Genomic DNA, 18,929 nt, shown 5'->3' on the forward strand with positions numbered 1-18,929 from the left:
GATTCGTGTGTGAGACGACGGCGTTTATAAGCCTTAATCTTGTCAAGTCGATGCTGTTTTTCCTCAGGAGTCTCATTAGCACGGCGTTGTTTTTGTCGTAGTGCTAAAGCTGCTTTCCTTTCACTGGCATTGGCATACTGTGCATCGGTATTGAATGGTGGTATTGATAGGGCAGAAACAGATTGCTGATTAGTTATGTCAGTGAACGGCATATGGGATGAAGTGTAGCAGTAAATTGTTCCACATGCTGATGTGGAAGCATCCTGTTGTGAGTCTAATAATAATGATGAGGAAGAGGCCGTCTGTTGTCGGCGGTGACGGCGTGCAGAGGCTTCTTCAGCCAATCTTATGGATTTAGAGTTAGGGGATTCGTGTGTGAGGCGACGGCGTCTATAAGCCTTAATCTTCTCAAGGCGATGGTGTTTTTCCTCAGGAGTCTCATTAGCACGGCGTTGTTTTTGTCGTAGTGCTAAAGCTGCTTTCCTTTCACTGGCATTGGCATACTTTTTGTTATGACTCATGTTGGCACAGGTAAAGGAGTCTATTTGGCAGTTATCTGGCAGTGAAGAAGGCGTCCTGGAGTATTGTAGAGTAAACAGATACTAATTGACCCTGTAATTGCCCAGCAGTAGTTGTGAAGTGGTAGTGGCAAATTGGCCCTGTAGTTAGACACCGGCAGAGGAGCAAGGCAGCAGTAGTTATGGCGGTAGAGGCAAATTGGCCCTGTAATTAGACACCGGCAGAGGAGCAAGGCAGCAGTAGTTATGGCGGTAGAGGCAAATTGGCCCTGTAATTAGACACAGGCAGTGAACAGTCAGAGGAGCAAGGCAGCAGTACTTATGGCGGTAGAGGCAAATTGGCCCTGTAATTAGACACCGGCAGAGGAGCAAGGCAGCAGTAGTTATGGTGGTATTGGCAAATTGGCCCTGTAATTAGACACCAGCAGAGGAGCAATGCAGCAGTAGTTATGGCGGTATAGGCAAACTGGCCCTGTAATTAGACACCGGCAGAGGAGCAAGGCAGCAGTAGTTATGGCGGTAGAGGCAAATTGGCCCTGTAAATTAGACACCGGCAGAGGAGCAAGGCAGCAGTAGTTATGGCGGTAGAGGCAAATTGGCCCTGTAATTAGACACCGGCAGAGGAGCAAGGCAGCAGTAGTTATGGCAGTAGAGGCAAATTAGCCCTGTAATTAGACACCGGCAGAGGAGCAAGGCAGCAGTAGTTATGGCGGTATAGGCAAATTGGCCCTGTAATTAGACACCGGCAGAGGAGCAATGCAGCAGTAGTTATGGCGGTAGAGGCAAATTAGCCCTGTAATTAGACACCGGCAGAGGAGCAAGGCAGCAGTAGTTATGGCGGTAGAGGCAAATTAGCCCTGTAATTAGACACCGGCAGAGGAGCAATGCAGCAGTAGTTATGGCGGTAGAGGCAAATTAGCCCTGTAATTAGACACCGGCAGAGGAGCAAGGCAGCAGTAGTTATGGCGGTAGAGGCAAATTGGCCTTGTAATTAGACACCGGCAGTAAACAGGCAGAGGATTTCGTGAAATCCCGCGATATTTAAGATGGCGTCGCCGCAACAACATGTCGCTGGCGTGGACGACATCGGGATCCAAAAAGATGGCGTCGGCGAAATCTCGCGAGATTACGCCGACGCCATTTTGGATCCCGATGTCGCCCACGCCAGCGACATGTTCTTGCGGGACGCCATCTTAGATTTCGTGAAGTCCCGCGATATTCAAGATGGCGTCGCCGCAACAACATGTCGCTGGCATGGGCGACATCGGGATCCAAAATGGCGTCGGCGTAATCTCGCGAGATTTCGCCGACGCCATCTTTTTGGATCCCGATGTCGTCCACGCCAGCGACATGTTGTTGTGGCGACGCCATCTTAAATATCGCGGGATTTCACGAAATCTAAGATGGCGTCCCGCAAGAACATGTCGGCGGCCTGGAGAACGTCTGGATCCTGGATCGCGGCGGCGGAGGAAGATGTCGGGGCAGCGACGATGACGGTGTGAGTATGAGAAACGGAGTGAGAGAAAGGAACGTATGTGGAGTGAAAGAGTGAGTGGACATGAGTGGAGGTGAAAGGTGAGAGGAGTGTGTGTTGAGGCGGTGTGGTGTGTTGAGGGTTAACGTGCGTGCGTGTGTGTGTGGTGACGTCACCGGTTACAACTGGACGGAAGTTGTTACAACCGAAAGCTGGTTAGGGCATTTATTATTATAGATATATATATATATACCTACCTATCACCCTAGTACGCAAATTTACTTTTGCTTTTGTGTAATATTTTGTGTAATATTATTTTGGCTATTTTAGTGAATGATTAGTTGATACACTTCATTCACAATTTGCAGAAAAAGATAAGATCACTGCTCCTTAGCACTCCTTCACAGGGGCCTACCGGAGGATTCTCCTGTCCTCCTGTGGGCCAGTCCGGGCTTGTATATAGAGAGAGGTCAGAGTTTTGACACTAGTGTGACCATAGCCATAGCTGCCTTTGGGATGCTCTTTGACTACCTCCTCTGCTTTCCATTGGTTTCAGAACAAAACATTCTGAAGTTTGATTATAATGCATCTATGATTCATTGTATTGGTCCATAACACATGCTGTTTTGAATGATCCTTCTTGAGAACAGATTTTAGATGACTAAACTTCCCAGTACAGTTTATGTTACTTTAAAACCCCCAGTATCTTGCACAAGAAAATTGTCCATGAGTCACTGGGTGCATACATGCTGGTGCTGCGCTTAGGAAACATTTACACCTGTAGGATTGATTCATGATGGAAAGTTTCTCTGAATTACATATATATGCTTACAATACAAGAAGAAGAAGAACAACAAAAACATAGAGCTCATTATATAGGCAGTAATTCTATACAATTATCTGAATTTTAAAAAAATGATCATCTTTTGTCATACTACTGCAAATTAAAAACAAAATGTTCCAGGTGGGTTCCAGAAGGCATCCGTTTCACTTCCATATTCCTCCCATAAACCATAGCAGTGTTTCGTTGGGAAACAGCCTCCTTTAGCAGCAGTGTTTCTCCAGTTAGTGGTCTGCAACACCTTGCACACTAAAGGCTATGTACAACTTCACCCACTTTTTTTATTGTCCACTTGTTTGCTAAAAGTAAAGTTAAGTAACTTTTTGAACAGTCCTTTTTTTACCATTTCACTGCTGCTCTTCCCTCCCTTCTCTCAATATTAGAGATAACAGAAGGGAAGGGATTACACACAAGTTTCCAGAGCATGGAGGGATGGAAGTACCTGATGTATTATTAAGAGCAGAGAAAACAGGCTAAAGACAAAGTCAAACCCATCGAAGACAAAATAAGTGCCGTTCTGGTGTGGTGCTGATGTGTAAAAGCAAGTGCAGACAGCAGTACTCTGGATATATACACTTAACATCCAACCTATATTCCTTGGAGAGACACTCCCACAAGTGAAAAAAAAAGTTGGATCAGCTGCAAACTTCATACCAGGAGGTCTCCTAATGAATGAAGGAATGAAATCTGCAGACTGACACTTATTGCAATTTTTTTAACTAAATGTAACCACTAACATACGCTAAAATCATTTACATATGTTACATAGTTTTGAAACCAAGTTCCATTAGATAAGCTAAATGGGGGGTGAGGGGGTGGGTTAGGGGAAAAGAACACTTGTTTTCTCTGCCTAAGGCCGGGATCACACATGCGAGAAACTCGGACGAGTCTCGCATTTTAATACCAGGCACTGTCACCGGCACTCGGGAGCGGAGCGTGCAGCTGCATAGAAATACAGCAGCACATTCCGCTCCTGAGTGCCGGAGGCAGTGCCTGGTATTAAAATGCGAGACTCGTCCGAGTTTTTCGCAAGTCTGACCCCGGCCTAATGTCCATTCACTCAGCTGGATACATCTTGCAAGAAATTTGTTTTCTTCATTATAAGTGGGAAAATCTTGTTTTTGACAACCGCATTTACAATTTAACAGTCTCTCTAGGTGAGAATGTGGTCGCTGAGAATCAAGGTGCTAGAACCTCCCAGCAGCAATCATCGATAAGGGAATCTGTTGCAGCATCAACAAAAATTTAATTAACTTTATTCCTTCCGGTGGCTCCTGGAAGGAATAAAGTTCATTTTCTCCCTAGTGCTGCACTTTCAGTGCGGTGGCCAAGAACCTTCATAACACTATTAACCTACAGATTAACACTATATCTGCAGGGTAATAGAGTTTTATGACTTGACAGGTTCCCTTTAAACAGTTCTTACTGATTTCTATGTGCTACCTGTCTTCCAGAGCGAGAGACGCTTTTTATACCTACGTAATAATGTGAAATCTACTCAATAAACTTTGAATTTTCCAACATGAAAAATTAAATAATGCCTATAATAGCATTGAGTGTATTAGGGTAGGCCATACAAATGAAGCCCATTGAATACCCATAAAAAAACATATTCAACGCATATAAAAAAAAAATATTTACCTGCTTTAAACTATTTCATGTTCTATTGTGCCACGAGAATGAGCATGATAGATTTAATTAGGATTTTCTTACAGCATTCAACAAAAGATTCCAATTAGAGATGAGCGACTTTGCCTTTTTTAGGGCCGAGTCGGGTTTCATGAAACCCGACTTTCTCAAAAGTCGAGTCGAACGAAATCGGCCGATTATCGGGAAAAGTCGAAGGCCGACTGAAACACGAAACCCAATGCAAGTCAATGGGGAGAAAAGTCAGCAGTGAGTGGAGGACTGTAAACACACCTGGCATGAATTTTAACCCCAGAGGCAGCAAAATCTCTCTCTTCTCTCTCTCCCTCTCCCTCTCTCTCTCCCACTCCCACTCCCGCTACGCTACGCTGCGGTTCTCTCATTGGCTGAAAAAAGTCACGTGCAAGCATTCAGTGAAACCAGACTTTGACGCTTGGGTCACCGACCGCATGGCCGACTTCACACTGTGGTCGGGTTTCCTTTCATGAAACCCGACTTTGGCGAAAGTCGGCGACTTTTGAATCTGACTCGACCTGTTTCGCTCAACTCTAATTCCAATCATTCAACACAAAGAAAACTCCTTCTCCGCTCCTAAGTATTTAGTCCTGAAATGTTTGGCTGCGATTACAGCTTTTTTAGGCGCCAAATCAAATTTGACTTTCAATTACACCTTAAAATTAAATATCAAAAATTATAATGACTCTATATCTATATTCTTTGACTCTCAGGATGAGAAGATGAATATTTAGAGAAGAGTAAGCATAATTCTCTTTTTTAATATAAAAAAATACACAATGAAAAACATTTTCAATTTTTTTTTTATTTTCTGATTATTAATTTTTTTTTCCCATAACTTTTTTAACGTATTTATGTTAGCAGCCCTCTTGGCGGAGATGTGACAGAAGTACCAAGGTAGGCATGTGGACATAAGAAAAGGAAGTCAGGAATAACCTATTTACTTCTATGGGAGAGTGTGGTGGGCCTGCTCTATAGAAAGAACCATACCTCCCAGCTTTTACAGAACAGAAAGAGGGAGCGCCGCGGCAAATATTGACCACACCACAAGCCAAATCCATTTACCATTTCTTTCTGCCCTTGATTATTGCACTTTTGTTGCATTTTTTATGCCTTTAGCCTATTATTTGAAATGTTTTTTTGGTGCAGATGTGAAGCAGCGTATGTATTGTGGTGCTCATAATACAGAAAAGCTTTGATTCTGCACTTAAAAAATAACTACAGTTTTTTTACATGCTTTTTTTTTTAGGTTCCACATTGAAGCCTCTAGAGAAAAAAAGGCACCAAAACTGCACAGCTCAGCAGCGCACAGTAGGCACAGTTTTCATGAGATCACATTCACTTTGCTTGGACTGTTTAACACTGTACACTTTAGCACAGTAGAATTTCTGTGCAAAAAAAAAAAAGCAGCAGAAAAAATGCAGCACTTTGATTTAATAAAAACTCCACACTTCGTGCGTCTGAAGATGCTGCTCAGTTGTGTGGTTTTGATGCATTTTTCTCTATAAGCTTCTATATGGAGCCTGAAAAAATAATGCATGTAAAAAAAAAATGCTGTTGTATTTTTAAAAGGAACCTGTCAGCAGTATTATTCACAGTAACCTACAGATAGTGTAAGGTTGGCGCCATTATACTGATTAGGACCAGTGTTATTCAATAGGTGACATCTCATCTGCAATTTTTTTCTCAGCTGAAATCGGACTGAGAAAAAAATTGCAGCATGCTGCGTATTGCTGCGTATCTCGGACGATACACGCCAATGCAAGTCAATGGGTGCAAGAAAAAAAATCGCACAGCATTCGGACCATGCAAGTGATGTCCGATTTTTACGCACCAGTGTCCCCTGAAAAGCCGGCAATTCATGTCCAGCTACTGTAAAATCACACTGATATATATATATATATATATATATATATATATATATATATAAAGGTAAATAGGCAGCACTCAAATTAAATGTGAAAAAAAGTGGATACTTTACTGATCCTCCAGTGGCAACGTTTCAACGGTGACCCGTCTTTATCAAGCAATATGCTCATAGTCAGTACAAACTCAAATAGTAGTAACACATGTGTATACAATTTCCATAATTAATCTGTTTTACATATTCAAATTGGCCATTGCCATAGTAACAAGGACTTATAAGAGACAGTAAGTAATAGGACTTATAAGAGACAGTTGATGGTTAAAAAAAACGTAACTAATCATAAGTTTATTTCTAGCAGAATTAGATCATCCTCCTCAAGAAAAAGGTCAAAAAGGAGAGGAGGAAGGCTACAATGGAAAAGAGAAAAAAGAGAAAAGAGGCGGAAAACAGAAGAATTACAACCAATCACCGAAACCAGTGACACGATCCAACCACCAGAACTAGTGATTAATTTATCCAAAAAGGTATTGACTGATTCACAACTGTCACTTTTGAATAAGGGTCCCTCTTTCTGTATGAATACGCATGTCGATTGGTTTGACTGTAAAGTTGATTTGAATAGGTTTTTTAGAACAGTAAAGTTAAAGGAATGGTTTCATAATAAGAGTAAAAATATGATAAGTCTGGAGGCTGAATTATGTATAGCAAAATTGGATTTGAAAAAAAAAAGTCTATTTGTACCTCCAAATAGCTCTGCAGCAATAGAAACATTTGTTGAGGCAGTTACACGAGATATTGAATCACTGCGGTCAAAAGGAATGGAGGGTTTTACCAAACCAAATTTGAGAACAGAGGAGGTTAAAGCAATGAATGAATTAATCCATGATGAAACAATTATTATAAAAAGGGCAGATAAGGGCGGAGCCCTGGTGATCATGGATAAAGAAAATTATGTGGCTGAAATAATGAGACAGATAGGTGATCAAGATGTATACAGGAAATTATCTCAAGATCCTAAGTTCCAGATTATTAGAAATATTGGGAATATTGTGAAACCTGCTTTAGAGCAAGGATTGATTGACAAAGAAACATTTGATTTTCTGTTACATATTACCCCAACGACACCTATACTTTATACTCTGCCGAAAGTGCACAAGTCCATGCGAGACCCTCCAGGGCGCCCCATTGTGGCAGGGACTGATTCAGTGCTCAGTCACATTGGGGTGTACCTGGATAAGATCTTGAATCCATTAGCACAAAGGGCCACTTCTTATGTTAAAGACACCACTGATTTTCTTTTGAAGATCAAGGAGTTAAAAGTGGGAGAAAGTGATTGGTTAGTATCATTTGATGTAACATCTCTGTATACATCTATTGTCCATAAAGAAGGTTTGGAGGCGGTAAAAGAAGCCTTGTCCAGAACCAATTTTACTAATCAAGCCATAGTGATGATCATGTCCCTCTTGGAATTGGTATTAACAAAAAATTATTTTATGTTCGGTGATGAGTATTATGAACAAATAAGGGGTACAGCTATGGGGGCAAATATGGCCCCCTCATATGCAAACCTCATGATGGCCGCTCTGGAGCAGAGGTTCGTCTATGTGTCGCCCCATTTCCCCAAAGTAGGGGGATGGTGGCGATACATTGACGATATTTTTCTGACTTGGACTGGATCACGTGAAGAGCTTCAAGAGTTTTTTGACTTTTTGAACTCTATTAATGAAACCATAAAATTTACAATGGAATGCTCCAGAGTAGAGTTGAACTTTTTGGATGTGTTGATAAGGAAGGATGGAGAGAAGTTGGATACTGAACTTTTTTGCAAGAAGACTGATCGAAACAACCTCCTCCATTATTCTAGTCATCACCCACAAAAAATGCTGGATGCAATTCCATATAGTCAATATCTACGTGCTAAGAGAATAGTCAGCAAAGATGAAAAATTAACAGAGACAGTCAACAATATGAGTAAAAAATTCGTACAGAGGGGGTACCCCAAAAGTATATTGGCTAAACAGAAAAGGAGACTGGATGAGGTGGAAAGGAGAGATTTGTTTGAGGAGAAAAAACGGGATAATATGAGTAGAATTCCTTTTGTAAGTAATTTCTGTGAAGAAAGTCCACAAATATCCAAAATTATAATGAACCATTGGCCGATTCTGAATAAGGGGTGTCCACAAATAGAGGAATGTAAAAAAAACCCAATTCTTGCATATAGAAAGAGTAGAAGTCTGGGTGACAGATTGATTAAAGCAGACATTGGGTCATTAAAACAAACTAAGGGATTCAGAAAGAGAATTGGAGGGATCCAATGGCTGGATATCCTTAAAGACAAAAATGTCCAGGAAGGATGGGAAATCTTGAAAAATGAAATTCTCAAAGCACAGTTGTTAACAATTCCGAAAAGAGGGAAGAATAGGAAGCAGTTAAGGAAACCAGGATGGATGAACACAGAACTTAAGCACATGCTAAAAAGGAAGAAAAAAATGTTTATAAAATGGAAAGAGGGAGGCATATCTAAAGAAGAATATAATGCTGTCTGCAGAACCTGCAGGGCACAAATCATATAATCTAAAGCTGAAAATGAATTGAGGCTTGCAAGAGATGTCAAAAGCAATAATAAAGGATTTTGGGGATATGTCAAAAGTAAAAGAAAAGTCAAAGATGCTATAGGATTTTTACAGGATGAAAATGATGAAATGGTAAGACAGGATGTTGAGAAGGCTGAACTTTTAAATTCCTATTTTGCATCTGTTTTCTCTCAGAAAGGAAATGTAACATCAACTGTTATTCACTGTCCTATTAAGGGAATAGAAGAATCCAGGATATCTATAAACAGAAAGATAGTGAGGAAACACTTAGCTAACCTAAATGAATTCAAGTCTCCAGGTCCAGATGAATTACACCCCAGAGTACTGAAGGAGATAGCAGAAGAAATTTTTGAACCCCTCTCTATAATCTTTGAAAATTCTTGGAGAACAGGAGAAGTGCCAGAAGACTGGAGAAGAGCAAATGTTGTTCCTATCTTCAAAAAGGGGAAGAAGGTGGACCCAGGTAACTATAGGCCGGTGAGTCTGACTTCTATACCAGGAAAGATCTTTGAACAAATTATTAAACAACATGTATGTCAATACCTGGATAAGAATGAAGTGATTAAACAGAGTCAGCATGGGTTTGTAACTAATAAGTCATGTCAGACTAACTTAATTTCCTTCTATGACGGTATCACTGATTGGGTGGATCAAGGAAATGCTGTAGATATAGTATATCTTGACTTCAGCAAAGCATTTGACAAAGTCTCTCATACAATCCTTATTGAAAAAATGATTAAGTATGGAATGGACAAGGCAACTGTTAGGTGGATTCATAACTGGCTTAGTGATCGGACCCAAAGAGTGGTCGTAAATGGCTGCACATCCAGTTGGAAGAATGTCTCAAGTGGGGTACCACAGGGCTCTGTCCTCGGCCCTGTATTGTTCAACATCTTTATCAACGATTTAGATGAAGGCATTGAGGGTAAACTGATTAAATTTGCTGATGACACAAAGCTAGGAGGGATAGCTAATACTAGAGAAGAGAGAGAGAGGATTCAAAAAGATTTAAATAAACTGGAGAAGTGGGCAGCAACAAACAGAATGGTTTTTAACAGGGAGAAATGCAAAGTACTACATCTGGGCAATAAAAATGGAAAAAGCATATATAGAATGGGAGGAATAGGGCTAAGTGACAGCACATGTGAAAAAGACTTGGGTATACTAATAGATCACAGACTGAATATGAGTCAACAGTGTGATGCAGCAGCAAAAAAGGCAAATGCAATTCTAGGATGTATTAACAGAAGCATACAGTCTAGATCACGTGAAGTCATTATTTCCCTCTACTCCTCTTTGGTCAGACCTCATCTGGAATATTGTGTCCAGTTTTGGGCACCACATTTTAAAAAAGACATCAACAAACTGGAGCAAGTTCAGAAAAGAGCGACCAGAATGGTGACCGGTCTGCAAACCCTGTCTTATGAGGAAAGGTTGCAGGATTTGGGAATGTTTAGTTTGCAAAAGAGAAGACTGAGAGGAGACTTAATAGCTGTCTACAAATATCTAAAGGGCTGTCACATTGTAGAAGGATCAACTTTATTCTCATTTGCACAAGGAAAGACTAGAAGCAATGGGATGAAACTGAATGGGAGGAGACACAGATTAGATATTAGAAAAAACTTTTTGACAGTTAGAGTGATCAATGAGTGGAACAGGCTGCCACGAGAAGTGGTGAGTTCTCCTTCAATGGAAGTCTTCAAACAGAGGCTGGACAGACATCTGACTGGGATGATTTAGCGAATCCTGCTTTGAGCAGGGGGTTGGACCAGATGGCCCAGGAGGTCCCTTCCAACTCTACGATTCTATGATTCTATGATTCTATGATTCTATGATTTAAGCAGTTGACTCTAACAAATACTCAGCGGAAGGGTTGTTTTCCCTGTTTATCTTGTGTAAACTGCCCATTAATGCTTAAAGGCTCCACATTCCAAAACCCTCGTACAGGACATACGTTAAACATCAGACATTTTTTAACGTGCAATACAGATTATGTAATATACATGTTACAATGTCCATGTCCACTTTATTATATTGGAGAAACAACATGTGATCTGAAGACACGGATAAATCAGCATAGGTGCGACATACGGAAAAAACGCAAAGATCTGCCTGTCCCTAAGCACTTTAATGAACAAGGACATACAGAGAAAGATTTGAGATTTAGAATTATAGATTATGTACCGGTACATAGACGAGGAGGGAACCGTACGGAAGTTTTAAAAAAATTGGAAATGAGATGGATATATGAATTGGGGACATTAAAACCGGTAGGATTAAACGTTGATTTTAAGGTACATATGTTTTGAGAAACTTACTTTTTTTGGCTATAACTTTCAATGTAACCTGACTTCTGTGTGATGTATGTGCTATTGATATTTTAATATATATGGATATGTTTATAATTATATCCTTTTTATTTTTTCCAGTTCTATGATGCTGTGAAGAGAGTGACTACAAGGTTATGAAGGATACTTAATAAAAGGCGTTATGTAATAAAATATATATTTTTCATTTTTCTATAGAATGAGTTTTATGGCCATTTCACTGCAGTATACTAATGCCTGGTATGTGTGAAATAGAGTGAATGGGAACTGCATAGAGAGTGACCTCTGGTGGTGAAAGGGTATTCAGGATTGGGTAATGCTGTAAAGAGAGACTATGTGAGGTCGTTATCTCTTGTAAAAACAGCAACACAACCATATTGTCACCTTGGTGGGTGCCTCTAGGGTTTGTGACCATTCCAGGTGTAAATCCGCAACCCCAGGCACTAATACATGTATTTACATGGAATCAGCAAAAGGGCTGTGGCGCCCTGAAGTAAAATGGCAGTTCTGAACAGTATGTCTAGTGAGCATGCTCAGGCATCCTGCAATGATCGGCCTTGCAGTGATGAATCACATGTTGGAGCTGGGCAGCGACTAACACTGACCACAGCTTATTGCCAGCAGTGACAGAGAGCTGCATGGATATGAGTAAAGTATACCAATTTTTTTTTTTTTTTTTTTTAACTATATAAGCCTTAGTACCTTCATAGGTTGTGTCATGATCGTTTTTATTGACAAGCTGAGTCTTTTTAAAGCACTGTATATGCACTGTTGCACTTTGTAATCTAGATCTTCGGACATATGCACATATGTTGTATGGAGCACTTGTAAATGTTACTATGGCAATGGCCATTTTGAATATGTAAAACAGATTAATTATGGAAATTGTATACACATGTGTTACTACTATTTAAGTTTGTACTGACTATGAGCACATTGCTTGATAAAGACGGGTCACCGTTGAAACGTTGCCACTGGAGGATCAGTAAAGTATCCACTTTTTTTCACATTTAATTTGAGTGCTGCCTATTTTTTTACCTTTGTTAATTTGGCTGTTTGGACACTGCTGAATAGGTTTTGCACCAACTATTTAATTTTGGTAGTGCTGTCCTTTTTTTGATTTATATATATATATATATATACTAGCTGCTGGCCCGATTCTAAAGCATTGAGTACTCTAGAATAGGGTCAGTGGCAGATTAAGGCCGGAGTCACACTGGCGAGGAATACGGGAGAGTGAGAGGCACTAAAAGCACGCATTACACACGGACCAATGATTCTCTATGGGGTCACTCGCACCAGCTGTATATTTCTCATCTGTATCCTACGCTCCGTGCCACTCGCAGCATGCTGCGATTGTCAGCGTACTACACCCGTAGTACGCCAATGCAAGTCAAAGGGTGCGGAAAAAATACGGATTACACACGGAACACACATGTGACTTGCGAGAAATACGCAGGTCTTTTGGCTGGTGACAGGAAATGGGCCAATCCATCATCAGGAAGCCTAGACATGCAAATGAGCTCAAAAAGCGCTCCAGACATCCAGGAAGTACGCCTCCACGGAGTACAGCAGCAGCATGGCGTCCACTTACATTAATGTTGAGATGCTAATTGTGCTGGTGCAGGAGCGTCCAGAAATATGGGACCCACTTGATGCAAATTATGCGAACCGGACAAGAAAGGAGGCGTCATGGAGGCGCATCTGTCGCCAGATGTACCAGGACTTTGGTGACAGACCACGTGATGAGCAGCAGAAAATTCGTAAGTGCAACCATAAAAATATCATTAACCTTAGCGCACGCTATAAAAGGAATCTACAATCAGCACCTCCCTTCCTGTGCATGTACTTTTATTAGCCTCATGAGGCCGTTACATTAGTATGTGACACATGGCTTCACACAGCCATAATTAGGGGTTAGGCCACAAGCTCCTCATCCTCCTAGCCAATAAAATTAGTTTAAGTGTAGCTAATGAGACCCTGTGTATCGGCCCAATTACATATGCCTTCTTGTGTTTCTCCCCTCTACTAACCTCACTCTACCTAACATCGAAATAACCCTGGAGGGTTCAACCATAACTCCCAAGCAGCATGCCCGCTGTCTTGGGGTCATATTCGACACTGAACTTTCCTTTACTCCGTACATCCGATCACTCAGTCGCTCTTGTCACCTGCATCTTAAAAACATCTCCAGAATCCGACCTTTTCTCACCTTTGAAACTGCTAAGACTCTTACTGTCGCTCTTATTCATTCTCGTCTGGACTACTGCAACTCTCTTCTGATCGGTCTCCCTCTTACCAAACTTTCTCCTCTCCAATCCATCTTGAATGCGGCAGCCAGGGTCATATTTCTGTCCAGCCGCTTCACCGATGCCTCCATCTTGTGCCAGTCATTACACTGGCTACCTATTCGCTACAGGGTCCAGTATAAACTCATCTCTCTCACCCACAAAGCTCTCCACTGTTCTGCACCGCCTTATATCTCCTCTCTCATCTCTGTCTATCGCCCTACACGTGCCCTCCGTTCTACAAATGACCTAAGACTAACATCCCCCGTAATCCGAACCTCGCACCTCCGTCTCCAAGACTTCTCTCGTGCTGCTCCAGCTCTCTGGAATGCACTTCCCCAGACGATCAGACTGATACCTAGCCCTGACCTATTCAAGCGCGCTTTGAAAACCCATCTCTTCAAAGAAGCCTATCACATCAACTACTCAGCAAGCTAACTTTGCCCTGTTCCCTCCTTCCAAATATTATTCTGAATCTGCACCCTACTATTCATCTGTCTCCACACCCTTCATGCACATGATAACTGCACTTGATACTTGTCTATTGCACTTAAACACACGGGCTGATGACCGGATCATGCAGCTTTATATGAAAATCCCTATTATAATTGCCAGACCTGAATTAACAAGCATTTCTCACCTACTGTGTCCCCCCATTTCCTTGTAGATTGTAAGCTTGCGAGCAGGGACCTCACTCCTAATGTCATTGTTTGAATTGTCTTAACTTGTATTGAATTTATTGTCTGTACATGTCCCCGCTTAATTGTAAAGTGCTGCGGAATATGTTGGCGCTATATAAATAAAAATTATTATTATTATTATATGCCACCATGGGTAGAACGCACACCCCAGAAGGCCCCATGCCTAGACTACTGATAGAAAATGTGACCTCTCAAATATGTGATTTTGACAATCTTTCCTGTAACATTGCAGTGGAAGATGTGATGAAACGCTGGCGAAGCATCCGGGACCAGTTCCGCCGGGAACTCCAGCAGCGATCCAGGAGTGGGGATGCTGGACATGTGAAAAGAAAATACATACAGTGGGGCAAAAAAGTATTTAGTCAGTCAGCAATAGTGCAAGTTCCACCACTTAAAAAGATGAGAGGCGTCTGTAATTTACATCATAGGTAGACCTCAACTATGGGAGACAAACTGAGAAAAAAAAATCCAGAAAATCACATTGTCTGTTTTTTTTTTCCTTTTATTTGCATATTATGGTGGAAAATAAGTATTTGGTCAGAAACAAAATTTCATCTCAATACTTTGTGATATATCCTTTGTTGGCAAAGACAGAGGTCAAACGTTTTCTGTAAGTCTTCACAAGGTTGCCACACACTGTTGTTGGTATGTTGGCCCATTCCTCCATGCAGATCTCCTCTAGAGCAGTGATGTTTTTGGCTTTTCGCTTGGCAACACAGACTTTCAACTCCCTCCAAAGTTTTTCTATAGGGTTGAGATCTGGAGACTGGCTAGGCCACTCCAGGACCTTGAAATGCTTCTTACGAAGCCACTCCTTCGTTGCCCTGGCGGTGTGCTTTGGATCATTGTCATGTTGAAAGACCCAGCCACGTTTCATCATCAATGCCCTTGCTGATGGAAGGAGGTTTGCACTCAAAATCTCACGATACATGGCCCCATTCATTCTTTCATGTACCTGGATCAGTCGTCCTGGCCCCTTTGCAGAGAAACAGCCCCAAAGCATGATGTTTCCACCACCATGCTTTACAGTAGGTATGGTGTTTGATGGATGCAACTCAGTATTCTTTTTCCTCCAAACACGACAAGTTGTGTTTCGACCAAACAGTTCCAGTTTGGTTTCATCAGACCATAGGACATTCTCCCAAAACTCCTCTGGATCATCCAAATGCTCTCTAGCAAACTTCAGACGGGCCCGGACATGTACAGGCTTAAGCAGTGGGACACGTCTGGCACTGCAGGATCTGAGTCCATGGTGGCGTAGTGTGTTACTTATGGTAGGCCTTGTTACATTGGTCCCAGCTCTCTGCAGTTCATTCACTAGGTCCCCCCGCGTGGTTCTGGGATTTTTGCTCACCGTTTTTGTGATCATTCTGACCCCACGGGGTGGGATTTTGCGTGGAGCACCAGATCGAGGGAGATTATCAGTGGTCTTGTATGTCTTCCATTTTCTAATTATTGCTCCCACAGTTGATTTCTCCACTCCAAGCTGGTTGGCTATTGCAGATTCAGTCTTCCCAGCCTGGTGCAGGGCTACAATTTTGTTTCTGGTGTCCTTTGACAGCTCTTTGGTCTTCACCATAGTGGAGTTTGGAGTCAGACTGTTTGAGGGTGTGCACAGGTGTCTTTTTATACTGATAACAAGTTTAAACAGGTGCCATTACTACAGGTAATGAGTGGAGGAAAGAGGAGACTCTTAAAGAAGAAGTTACAGGTCTATGAGAGCCAGAAATCTTGATTGCTTGTTTCTGACCAAATACTTATTTTCCACCATAATATGCAAATAAAAGGAAAAAAAAACAGACAATGTGATTTTCTGGATTTTTTTTTCTCAGTTTGTCTCCCATAGTTGAGGTCTACCTATGATGTAAATTACAGACGCCTCTCATCTTTTTAAGTGGTGGAACTTGCACTATTGCTGACTGACTAAATACTTTTTTGCCCCACTGTATACTATGACCGGCTGAACTTCCTCTCCCCAATTCTGGATCTGAGACCGTAAGTACATACCTCACACCACATTACATAAATACATTACACAAATACTTTACAGGGACAAAAATATTGATGTATTTTTGCCTCTGTTCTATTTCTTAACAGAACTCAATCCAGCCTTACAGATCGAGGAACGGCCACAGAGGCAGAGTCCATTATAGATCCTGTAGGGGATGAGGTGGCTGGCCCATCTTCTCCCCCTACAAGAAGGATGGCTGAAGATGAGGCATCACAAGACCACACAATGGCTGGCCTACACACAACACCACCAGGACGGTCTGCTGCTGCCACCTCACCCATCCTGGAAGAGCCGGGCAACTTGAGCAGCAGCCCAACTGCACAGATCAGTTCCTCCCCACAGGCTGCTCTAGCATCACGGCGAACAAGAAGAAGGCGCCAGGTCACTATTCAAGAGAGCAGGACCAATGTGGACACAGGGGTGCTCAATTATTTGTCCAGAGTAACTACAGATGATGGGGAGGAGGCCTATGCACGTAGCCTCACCCTTTATCTCTGTGCCCTTACCCGTGAGGTCAGGCTCCGTATTAGGGGATGTATTCAGATCCTGCTTGATGCAAGCACCCCCCCAATACCCCATATGAGGTTTTTGAATTTCTGGAGAGGTGGCAGCTCTCACCACGAAATTTAATGCGCATGAGACCATCCACACAGATGCTTGCTCAAGCAGGGTCTGAACAGCCCCTAATACGTGGGCCAACACCTCAACCCCTTCCTCCCCCTACCCAACCTTCTATTCCGCAGCCCCAAATGTCTTCCTCAAGCCAACCCCACCAATATGGCCACTTGTACCCACCCAGTGTTGGAGGCTGGTCCCAACCTGGTTGGGGACGATCTGGCTATCTTGGTGGGTATGAGCCACGGGCCTACCAGAGCCAACAAGAAGCCCCTCACCATCATCATTACTCTGGCCAGTATCCCCAACAGTCCCAGGAGGCTGGACAATTCCAGCATCATGGGCAACAGTATGGCCCCACACAGGGCGATGTTGGTCACAATGTCCCGCAGCACCCACAGGCTGTTCTTCCACGTTCCCTTTCCCCAACAAATGAGGATTTATGATTCTGAAGGGTGGAGATGTCCAGTGAGATGTAACTGGTGCTCCTAATATAAATGAAAAAACAGGTGTTCTCCTTCACCAACATTTAGAACATAATTTAACATTCACATTTTTAAACTATGTTTTCCAATCATATGAAACAATCCATCATGACAGGCAAGGCTACCTCACGCCTTTCAGACAGATATTACATGTGTGTAGAAAAGAGAATATTTAAATGCGCTATACTGTAAAATGAAAGGATGAAAATACACTACTCACTTGCTAACGCCTAGGAAAGGCGTGCTCGCCTTAGTTAAGTAGTCACCTTTTTTGTTAGCAATCTCTAGTAAAAAAAATTCTAGGCGACCAGCCTTCAGAATATCACACTCTCTCTATGTCTTAACAAGTGAGTTTTGTATTTTCATCCTTTCCAGTATAGCATGCTTAAATATTGTCTGTTCTACAGACAGGTAATATCTGTGTGAAAGCTGTGAGGTAGCCTTGCCTGTCATGGTGGAATCTTTCTATGTTTGGCTAACATTATGTGGAAATGTGAGTGTTATCTTGTTGCCTTTATTTTGGTGATGGAGCTCACCTTTTGTTGGCAAATCTAGGTTAATCTAGTCATGCAGCAATGTTGTTATTGCATAATGTTTGTTGCTGTTTTGTTATGTAATGTTAATTTTACAACAAGTTAAAGAAGGCACAAAGGGTCATTTTGGCCATTGCCAAATTTGTCTTATGGCAATATTATGTTTGTCTTTAAGCAAAAAGAAAAAACAAAAGGCAAAACTAAAAATTTGTCTACTCTAGTTAACGTCTCTGTGTGATTTTTCACAATCCCTCACAACATAATAACAGACACCAACCAATGCAATGAAACACTCATAGAATCATAAAGGCTTGTGTAATATATATTTAGACACACTTAAAGCAACAAATTATAACATAGACACAGCATGCTCTTGCCAAGAAGTTGCCCCCTCAGGTGAGATAAAGTAATTAGTGAAAATATCACGCACTTTTAGGCCAGAGAGTGGTCTACGTTGAGGGTTCATAGGTGGTCTCACCCTGCGCACATTGTCCGGCCTACGCACAACACCATCAGAGGAGGAACAATCATGTATCCTGGTGAAGTTATGCAGAACAACACAGGCTTTCACAACTTCATTCACATTTTGCTCACTCAACTGAATGGCAGACTGGAGTACCCGCCATTTGGCACAAAGAATCCCAAAGGAACACTCCACCAGTCGCCTAGCACATGATAGGCGCAAGTTAAAAATTCTGCGCCTGTGGTCAAGGTTGCGCCGGGGATATGGCCTCATGACATTGCGCGATAATTGAACGGCCTCATCTGCCACAAGGACATAAGGGACTGATTGTTCGGGGGAGCCTGGTAGCTGGCATGGTGGTGGTAGATCCAACTGGTTGGTGCGTAGCCGCCGAGCCATTATGGAAGTATTGAAGACTCTAGAGTCTCCCGTCCTTCCATAGGCCCCAATGTCAACAATTCTAAACTTGTATTGAGGGTCTACCAGAGCCAACAATACAACAGAAAAGTATTGTTTATAATTGAAGAATTGGGAGCCCGAGTTCGGCGGC

At 42.0% G+C, this 18,929-nt stretch overlaps 2 protein-coding genes across 4 annotated transcripts in view; both read left to right on the forward strand.

The window, feature by feature from the left end:
• Nucleotides 1-18,929, forward strand: part of NDUFAF6 (NADH:ubiquinone oxidoreductase complex assembly factor 6) — a 316,703-nt gene that overhangs the window by 122,203 nt on the left and 175,571 nt on the right. For 2 of the 3 annotated variants that reach the window (XR_012220968.1, XR_012220970.1), the window contains exon 10: nucleotides 6,721-6,886. The gene's annotated coding sequence lies outside the window, so the exon portion shown is untranslated. Of the gene's footprint in view, nucleotides 1-6,717; nucleotides 6,887-18,929 lie in introns of all 3 variants that reach the window. The other variant, XR_012220969.1, reaches the window with a different exon arrangement.
• On the forward strand, nucleotides 6,893-12,294 carry LOC141053093 (uncharacterized). The gene is made up of 2 exons (XM_073550410.1): nucleotides 6,893-9,433; nucleotides 11,386-12,294. Exon 1 carries the CDS (start codon nucleotides 6,938-6,940, stop codon nucleotides 8,933-8,935), a length of 1,998 nt encoding a protein of 665 aa, XP_073406511.1. The 5' UTR covers nucleotides 6,893-6,937; the 3' UTR covers nucleotides 8,936-9,433; nucleotides 11,386-12,294.

The sequence above is a fragment of the Dendrobates tinctorius genome, unplaced genomic scaffold (genome assembly GCF_039654945.1).
Source record: "Dendrobates tinctorius isolate UK_male_01 unplaced genomic scaffold, ASM3965494v1 ptg000165l, whole genome shotgun sequence".
In the NCBI taxonomy this organism is placed as follows: domain Eukaryota; kingdom Metazoa; phylum Chordata; class Amphibia; order Anura; family Dendrobatidae; genus Dendrobates; species Dendrobates tinctorius.